At 48.7% G+C, this 9,335-nt stretch overlaps 1 protein-coding gene across 2 annotated transcripts in view; it reads right to left on the bottom strand.

Moving 5' to 3' along the window:
- Window positions 1-9,335, bottom strand: part of ST8SIA2 (ST8 alpha-N-acetyl-neuraminide alpha-2,8-sialyltransferase 2) — a 57,769-nt gene that overhangs the window by 5,330 nt on the left and 43,104 nt on the right. For both annotated transcript variants that reach the window (XM_007447933.1, XM_007447934.1), the window contains one exon: window positions 8,115-8,408. In XM_007447933.1, coding sequence (XP_007447995.1) covers window positions 8,115-8,408 — 294 coding nt within the window. The remainder of the gene's footprint in view (window positions 1-8,114; window positions 8,409-9,335) is intronic.

Genomic DNA, 9,335 nt, shown 5'->3' with positions numbered 1-9,335 from the left:
ATGCCTCACAGGTGGTCATCGAGGGATACTTGGTGATGCTTTGCACAGGATCATCAGCAAAGCCAGAAACAGGGCTCTCAGACTCCTGTTCTCTCGTCATCTACATCACCAGCCCAGTCTCTCATCCAGGGGGCCTCAAAGCCCATTGCTGTCTTTCCCTGGGAGCACCTTAGAGCTCTGGTGTCTTGGGGGGCATCTCAGGATGTAGCTGCCCAGCTTTGTGGAACTGGAGATCGGGGGGTTTGTTTCAGAATTTGGGGCTGGTGTGCAGAGCTGGTTAAGCCCTGGGGATGCTTGAGGCTGATTCCTGGTCCCCAGGCCTCCATGCTTACCCAAGCCAGTGCTCTCATTCAAGTAAGCCAGGCTAGCCTCACGTACTACCATGCCACCAAAAGCTCCCCCATGACTCCCGGGGTCCACAGGATAACATCCAGCAGCCTCAGCCCAACTTGTGAAGCCCTTGAGATTTGGGCCTGAAATCCCTCCCACCACCTGGCATGCACAGCCACACTGCCACCAGGAACTTCTGGTTTCTTCCAGGACACCACCACCTCCTACTTCTCTTGGCTGGCAACTCCTTCTCAGCTTCCCTGAAGGAAGCCTTCTAGGACCTGCCTGGATGGTTTTGTGTACTGTATGTTGTTCTTTTCCTATCCTAGCACTGATCATGCTATGCTGTAACGATTTGTTTCCTTGTCTTCCTCCTCCCCTACAATTTAAACTTCTATGAGCAAGTGGGTTGACTTCTTGCTTGCATGTAACCCCAGATCCGAGCATAGCTCACCCATAGAGTGGGTGCCTCACAGATCTCTGTTTAATGAAGCAGTGAGTACAGAGTAGCAAGTAGGGGTTAATGTCTCCCTTTGGGGGCACTGGCAGGAGAGGTGGAAGGAGCCTGGCCTCACCCTAAACCCTTCTAGGCAGCCACTGGGTTCTCACATGTGAAAGGTGGGCTAACGGCATCCTAGACAGTATGTTGCCGAAAGAAAGAAGGAAAAACCATGATGCCGGTTACTTAAGGCGTTCCTCCTGCTACACGTGGGGGTGGTCCCAGGGAGTCTAGAGACTGCAGCTCCCGCACAGGTATCGCTTCTGTCGCTAGAGGCCCTGCAGGGACCCAGCAAGACCATTTCTTGGGGGTTTAAACCTTCTGGCTCGATTCTGGAATCTAAACTGAGGCCACTACAAATAGAAAAAAAAAGTTATATTTAACCTCATTCATAATTAAAGGAATTCAATTTCACACAACGAGATGCCATTTTTCACCGGATTGGCAGAGATAATAGTTGTTGATAACACATCATGTTGGGGAGGTTATGGGAAACCAGGTATTTTCAATAATCATAGGTGGGAGTGTAAATTGGTACATGCCTCTGTGGTGGGCAATTTGGCAATCTCTATGAAAACTAACAATGCATATAGCATATATCCATCTCTCTCTTTTAGCAATGGCACATCTAAAAAGCAAGACCACACACATATATATACATATGTGTGTAGATGCCAGTCCAGGACAACTGCTGTAATACTGATCATGCCAGCCGAAGACTGGAAAAGCTTGCGATGCCCACTGATGCCTTCTGCTAACAGAAATCATGGTCCAGACACGGTGGAGTGTAAGGCAGCTGTGAAGGAGAATGAGGTGTTGCATGTCGATACGGAATAATTTCCGGAATTTAGCAAAGTGCAGTACTTAAAACATGCTCCCTTAGGTGTGAACGTGGATATTTCTGGAAGGATACACATAGAAAAACCAGTTTAATAGGCTGCTTCTGTGGAGGAGGGCTCACTTTTCACTTGAAATCCTTCCATACTCTGTGGCTTTTTCTTTTGACTATGTCCATTGCTATTTTTAAAAAAATGGAGACAATCCATTAAAAATGACCAATGCCATCTGTGCTTTAACACCCCAGACCTTCCTCCCTTTCTGTAGGTAACACCACCATGCAATGCACTTCCACACTCCATGTCCACTGGAGGAGACTGGGCCTCAACTCCTGTGACCAGCCCTGGAGACTTGCTCTGTGGACTCTGATAGGCATGTCTGGGAGGGGCCCCCTCCAGCCTTAGCTGGTCTCTCCCCTGCCTCCCTGCACCCTGTTTCCTCTCACGCCCTGGACCTGCCCTCCGGCCTCAGGTTCTGCTCCCCTCTGACAGGCAGCAAGGCCTACTTTGCTGAGCCGCTGCTCCAGCCCTGGCAGTGGTGCCCGCTGGATCAGTGCCTTCCGAGGGCCTAGGCTCAGCACTCCTGATGCCTAATTAAGCATGAATTCACCGGCCTTTTGTGCCCTAGGCTTGTGGGCTGGGCGGCTGGCTGCACAGGCCAGCCAGCGAGCTGCTTTCCTGCCCGAGGGCAGCCCTCTCTGTAGGTCCCAGCCTTCCCCATTGTGGTAACTGAATTAGAGCCATTCACTACCAGCTGCTGACCAGAGTTTCCCACTTCCTGCAGCCAAATTCAATTGCCTGGGTGTCCTTGCCCTCCACTGCTCACGCCCCTTGCCAACAGCCAGCCAGGGCACTGTGCCACCTTGAGGGCCGGCAGAGCCAGAAGCTCCTGGAAGCCAGTTTGGGTTGGGGCAGTGAGTGTCGAAGGGCAGGCCTTCTGCTCAGTGTCTCTGCTCCACGCTGCCCACTTCCCTGCAATATCCAGGACCGATAACTGCCACAGATGGCAGGAATCTTGAGAGTACATGGTGGGTAGAGATTCTCCTAGCACAGGTGTGTTGAATCAAAGGCTCTCTGTGGGGTGGGGTGGGGGTGGGGCGGGTACTATCTAGCCCAACTGTTAAAGGCTGAATTGCATCCCCTCGAAACTCATATGTTGAAGCCATAACTTCCAGTACTTCAGAATGTGACCTTTGGAGATAAGGGTCTTTATAGAGAAAACCAAGTTAAAATGAGGCTACTAGAGTGAGTTCTAATCGAATATAACTGATGTCCTTAAATCTGGAGACAGACAGGCACACAGGGAGAATGATGAAGATGGCCATCTACGAGCCAAAGAGAGAGGCCTGGAAGATATTCTTCCCTCAGAGGCCCCAGGAGGATTTCTAGCCTCCAGAACTGTAGGGCAATACATTTCTGTTCTTTAGGCCACCCAGCCTGTGGTACTTTGTTACAGCAGCGCTAGCAAACTAACACCCTAACTGTATAATACATATTTCCCTCTCCACAGCCCAGTAAGGGGCATCCCTTGCTGTCTGGACATCTCCAAGAATGCAGAAGTCATCCGTTCCTAAGAAGCAACTATGCTCATTTCAGATGATCTTTATTTTTTGGAATGTTCTTCCCAGTGTCCAGAGGAAACCAGACTTACTCTAGATCCTTTCCCGACCCTAGTCCATACCTGGAGACTCACAGCCCAAATCTGCGAGCCCTTCAAGGGCAGGAGCCTTGACTTATTGATTTTTGTGTTCCCCCAGCACAGGCCTGGAACCCTTGAGGTGCCTGTAAGTATTTGCTGAATAAGAAAGATTGCTCTCATACTCCTTGGAGACTTCTCTTCCCAAATCCTTTCAACTTTTGAATTTCTTTGCCACTGTGGCCCCTCTCCAGCCTGGTACCCAAAACGGAATGTGATTCTCCAACAATCCATCGCTGACCTCCCTGACTCTCAAAGATGTTACCCATCCATCCATTGCCGTGGATGTGTAATGCTAAGATCACATTATCCCTTTGAGCAGCCACACATCTGCTGATGGTTGGTACTGTTTATCCCTTTTTACCTGTACAACTGTTTGGAACCCAAGTACAGAATCTTGCATTCATTCATATGAAATTTCTTCCTCTTAGATTGGCTCGTTGTTTCAGCCTGTCAAGAGAAATTTGGATTCAACTCTGAGGCCCCCAATATTGCGAATTCCCCAAAAGTCACATCACCTGTGAATTTGCTAAGCAGACAATTGATGCCTTCAAGTAAGTCACTGGTAAAAATGGGGACAGTTGGCAGGACAGGGTGCTGGTGGCCTGTTCTTAAAGATCTCCATGAAGTCAACATTAATCAATTAGTGTCTTTGGGGCATCAATGGTCAACAGACAGTGGTCAGTCTATGTGTCAAGGATCTGGGAAGGCGGGTGGCAGCGGGAAAAGCAGAGACTTTGAAGCCTCTACATGTGGATTCTAATCCCCCTCTTCCCATCTGAGTGATCTTGAGCAATCCTCTTCACATTCCTGAGCCTCTTTCCTTATGAGTAAATCGGGGATGGAAATAGTATCTATCTTATAAGGCTGTTCTGAGGCGTCCTGACCTTCCCGCTTGTTCTGCTTGGTGGGGAAGCTGCCCTGCGCTTGCGATAACAGTGCTGTGCAGGTGGAGTCTTGACACGCTGCTATCCACTGCGGTCTCCTAACACCACATCTTCAGTGCAGCGGCTCCCAGCCCCCTGAGCTCAAAGCACCCCCAAATCCAGAACTGGGTGGGTGTGAATTTCTGCTGCATCTGGTGCATTGCATTAAAGTGAGACAATGTGGTTAAGTTCATGGCTGTGACTCTTACTGGCTGGGTGACCTCATACAAATCACCCAACTTGTCTGGTCATCAAGTTCCTCATTTGTAAAATGAAGACACTAGGGTGCTCAAAGTCAATTCCCACTTGACATTCTGATCAACAAGCACAAGGATTCTAACTTCCTCACACTTGTTATTTTCCACTGTTTTGATAATAGCCATTCTAGTGGGTGTGAATTTGTAACGCATTGTTGTTTTGTCTTATATTTCCCTAGTGATTAGTGATGTTGAGCACCTTTTCATGTGCTTATTGGCCACTTGTATATCTACTTTGGAGAAATGTCTATTCAAGTCCTTTGGCCATGTTGAATTGGGTTGTTTGATTTTTGTTGCTGTTGAGTTATAGGAGGTCTCTATATATTCTGGGTATTAATCCCTTATTAGATAATATGATTTGCAAATATTTTCTCCTATTCTATGGGTAGCTTTTTAACTCTCTTGATATATTGTCTTTTTGGCACACAAAGAGTTTTAATTTTGATGAAGTCCATTTTTATCTATTTTGTTGTTTGTTGCTGTTGTTGTTACCTGTGTTTTTGGTGTCATACTTAAGAAACCATTGCCAAACCCAAGGTCATAAGGAGATTCCCTATGTTTTCCTATAAGAGTGAATTTCTTCTAAGTGAATTGTACACTTTAAAATGGTTTCAATGGGCTGTACTATCAAAAAGCCAAAATAATGAGTGTTGGCCAGGATGTGGATAAATTGAATAACATGTGTTGGATGAATGTGGAGAAACTGGAACTCTTGTACACTGTTGGTAGATTGTAAAACTGTGCTGCCACTATGGAAAACAGTATGGAGGCTCCTTAAAAAAATTAAAAATAGAACTATGGTATGATCCAACAATTCCATTTCTGAGTGTATATCCAAAAGAATTGAAAGCAGGGTCTCAAAGAGCTATTCACAGACCCATGTTCATAGCAGCACTATTCACAAGAGTCAAGAGGTAAAAGCAACCCAAATGTCCATTGATGGATGAATGGATAAACAAAACATGGCATATACATACAATAGTATATTATTCAGCCTTCAAAAGGAAGGCGATTCTGACACATGCTACAACATGGATGAAACTTGAGGACATTACATTAAGTGAAATAAGCCAGTCACAAAGAAGCAAATACTATATTACTTTACTTATATGAGGTATCTAAAGTAGCCAAAATCATAGAAACAGAAGTAGAATGGTGGTTACCAGGGGTTGGATATATGAGGAAAAGGGGACCTGTGTTTAATCAGTAGAGTTTTGTATTTGCATGAAGAAAGAGTTCTGGAGATCTGTTTCACAACAATGTGAAAATACTTAACACTACTGAACTGCACAGTTGAAAATGGTTAAAATGGTAAATTTTACGTGGTGTATATTTTACCACAATAAAAAAGTGTTTATCCTGTCCCACCTCATAAATGGGGTGTTTGTTGGACAACAGATTTTTAATAAGGAAATACGATTATTCTGCAAACTACAACCCATATTGGAACTTTGAGGTAAAGACTCCTGACAGGTGAATTTGACTTAGTCCATTGTTCTATAGACTCCTTTATTAAATGGAGCCTAAATAAATTTCCCTCCCAGTGATTTCACCCTCTGGTCCTGCTTCTACCTCTTGAGTCTACAGGACAAGTCTAATCCCTTGGTTGGTGGTTGGTGGCAGCTGCCATGATCACAGTAGTTATGACTGATTGTCTGTCTCCCCTGTGTTGGCACAGGACACACATTCTGTCGTAGGTATTGCTCCCCAGTATAAATAGAGAAAGCAGGGTACAGGAGACAAGTCACCTGGTCAAGGATGTTATACAACCAAGGGAGTAACGGAGCTGGGATGTGAACCCAGGTGTCCCTACCTCCAAAGCTCATGTTCTTGATGCTATAGGCCAGATTGCCTCTTAGCCAGATTCCTCCTCAGCCTTCTTCTCTATGACCCCTTGCTGTTTTCTCAGATGCCTTTGTTCTGCATCCCTCACCAGCTCATTCTTCCTCTTGCAGTAAACACCAGGTAAGTTCCCACCTGGCGGGAACAGAGGCAAGCCCTTCCTCTCAATACAGACATTGCCCACCTTCTCAGTGATGCCCTACTGGACCCAAACCCTACAGGGCCCAGTGTCCGCACAGAGGGAGGGGGCCATTGTCAGAAATCCATCCTAAGGCCCCTGAAGCCCTCATTCCTGCCCCCTCCCCTTGCGAAAAGGAGAACCCTTTCCCATCCGTCTCTCCTGCAGTATTTCCTCCCGGGAGTTCCTGCAAAGGAAGATGTTGCAATCTCAGGATTAACAGCCTGTTTGTTTAAAGGGCTTATTACTGGTGCTTAATGCTATTTTGACAGGTGAAAGTGAGTCAATTATAGCTGGAAATAGTTCCGGCTGCATAGTTTCTTCCAGGTGGTTGCCCATTCCCTAGCCAAGGGACTTGTTTTCTTTACCAAGATCACGTCCTCTGACCTCCAAACCACATAAAGACTCTCCCCCTTCCAGGAAGGAACAATGTTAAAGGCATGGAGCCTAAATCCATGAGGGGGGGCCTGCCGCAGCATCCCCGCTCCATGAGCGGGTGAAATGGGTGCTAAAGGGAGGCTCGACAGGTCAACCTCCAGGATAAAGAATGCAGCCCTAGCGAGCCTGGGTCCATACAGGCATCACTGTTCTCCATCAACCACGAACGTGGCTGCCTCTCACTGAATGTCTCTCTAGGTCTTTCTTGGGGGCAATGGGTTCCCGTATTGATACCCATCCTAATTAGACCAGTGCTGGTCATAGGCTTGGGTGCCTCGGGTCGGGGGTCACCTTTATGAAGACAGCAAGAGTCCTCTCTGGGTGGCTCAAAGGACTTCCTAGGGTCACACCAAGTCAGGCTAAGGCCCCAGTGAAGATCATTCCAATGTCCCCCAGAAACTGTCTTATGTCACCAGAGCAGGACTGTGAACTGCCAGGTGGTTGCATGGACCACTGGATGCAGGGCCAAGCTGGCAGTCAGGAGTGTCACGAGATGTATTTGTAACAGGTATCTCACAGTAAATATGCCCAAGAAAGAGCTCTCTTCCTCAACATGCCCAAACACACACAGATTTCTTCCAGACTCTCCCATCACAGAGAATGGCACCACTGTCCACACATCTGCTCCAACTCTAACCCCGACAGCCATCCTGGATTTCTCTCTTTCTCTCACCCCTTGAGGTCCTTAAATAGAATCCATTAGCAAATCCTGCTGCCTCTACTCCAAATGTTCTAGCAAATCTGACCAAAGTGTTGCATATCTACTACCACTGTCCCAGTCTAAGCCACTGTGATTCCCAACCTGGACTCTTGCAACCGCTTCCCAACAGATACTCCTGCTTTCCTTTTTGACCCCTATGGTTTCTCCTCCACCCAGTGGCTGTCCGAGGATCATTCTCCACACCGCTCTCTGGGTGGGGGCAACAGATTGCTCAGAACTGGCACGCCACATGCCACACATTGGCCAGCCTGCTTCTCCAGGAAGGGAGGCTCAGAAAGGCCAGGTGACTTGCAGAGGTCAGACAACGAGTGAGAGGTGGAGCTGGGCTGCAAATGCACCTGGGAAAGGAAAACTGCCTCTCAAGCACCCCCCGCACCCCGTGGCTGCTCACCCGCGGACGGCGTGCAGCAGGCGCAGAGAGGGGTATGCAGTACGCACGTTGACGCGGTGTTTCAGGATGAGCTCGTTGACCCACTCGACCCGCTCCTTGCCGCCCCTGGCCATGAAGGCGGGGATCCAGAGGATGCTGCCGTTGAGGCTGTGCAGCCGCTGCAGCAGCTTCTCCCGCCACGTGGCGTTGACCAAGTCCTCGAAGGCCCGCTGGATGACAGAGGGGTTCATGGTCACCAGGTCTGTCTTGAGCCCCACATCCCGGGCGTACTCCTGCACCGGGGCCAGGTTGCACCTGCCGGAGAAAAAGGCAGCGATGGTCCTTTTGGGGAAGCTGAGGCACTGCTGCTTATACTTAACTTTATCCATCCTTTATCTCTCCTCGCATCCTTCTCATCCCCAAACAAAGACCCAGGGCATCTTCCTGAATTCACCAGGCCCTCCAGTCATCCCTGTTCTTTCTTATCCTGACACACATATTGACTGGTGCCCTTAGCACATACATAGAACCTTGCTGGGCCCCAGGGTTGTACAATGCCTGCCTGTAAGTCAGCCCTCAGCCCACAAGATGACCATGAGATAGGCAGGTGTGACCTGGTCACATTAGGCGACAGAGTGAGGGCTCTGAAGACACACTCCTGGGTTCAGAATTCAGCTCTTGATATTTTCTACCTGTGTGATTCTAGGTAACCTGATCAACCTCTCTGTGCTTTCTGAGAGCTTCCTCCTGGCTAAGGAACAGCCACAACAGTTTTTTTTAGCTATGACGGAGATCACAACAGCATCCCCTCCCAGGGATTAAGGCAGTCCCTAGACACCCAGTACTTAGAACGCTGCTGGACCACAGTGAGAGCGCAGTACATGTTAACTGTTATCATCACCCTCACGGGGAGGAGCATCGGGTGGGCTTCCTGAGGTGGTGACCATCACGGGAAGTCTGGAAGGATGGCAGAGCAGAAGCCCATCTGTGGATAAGGCACCTCAGGAGAGCGTTTCTCCAGCTTGCAAAAGCAGAAGAATCATCTCAGGCAGTGGGTAAAAATACAGAATCCCGGGCTTCCCTGGTGGCGCAGTGGTTGAGAGTCCTCCTGCCGATGCAGGGGACGCGGGCTCGTGCCCCGGTCCGGGAAGATCCCACATGCCGCGGAGCGGCTGGGCCCGTGAGCCATGGCCGCTGAGCCTGCGCGTCCGGAGCCTGTGCTCCGCAACGGGAGAGGCCACA

This window comes from Lipotes vexillifer, unplaced genomic scaffold (assembly GCF_000442215.2).
Source record: "Lipotes vexillifer unplaced genomic scaffold, Lipotes_vexillifer_v1.1 scaffold1503, whole genome shotgun sequence".
Taxonomy (NCBI): Eukaryota; Metazoa; Chordata; class Mammalia; order Artiodactyla; family Lipotidae; genus Lipotes; species Lipotes vexillifer.
Note: the sequence above shows the minus strand (reverse complement) of the source record. Positions and strands in the feature narration are given on the sequence as shown.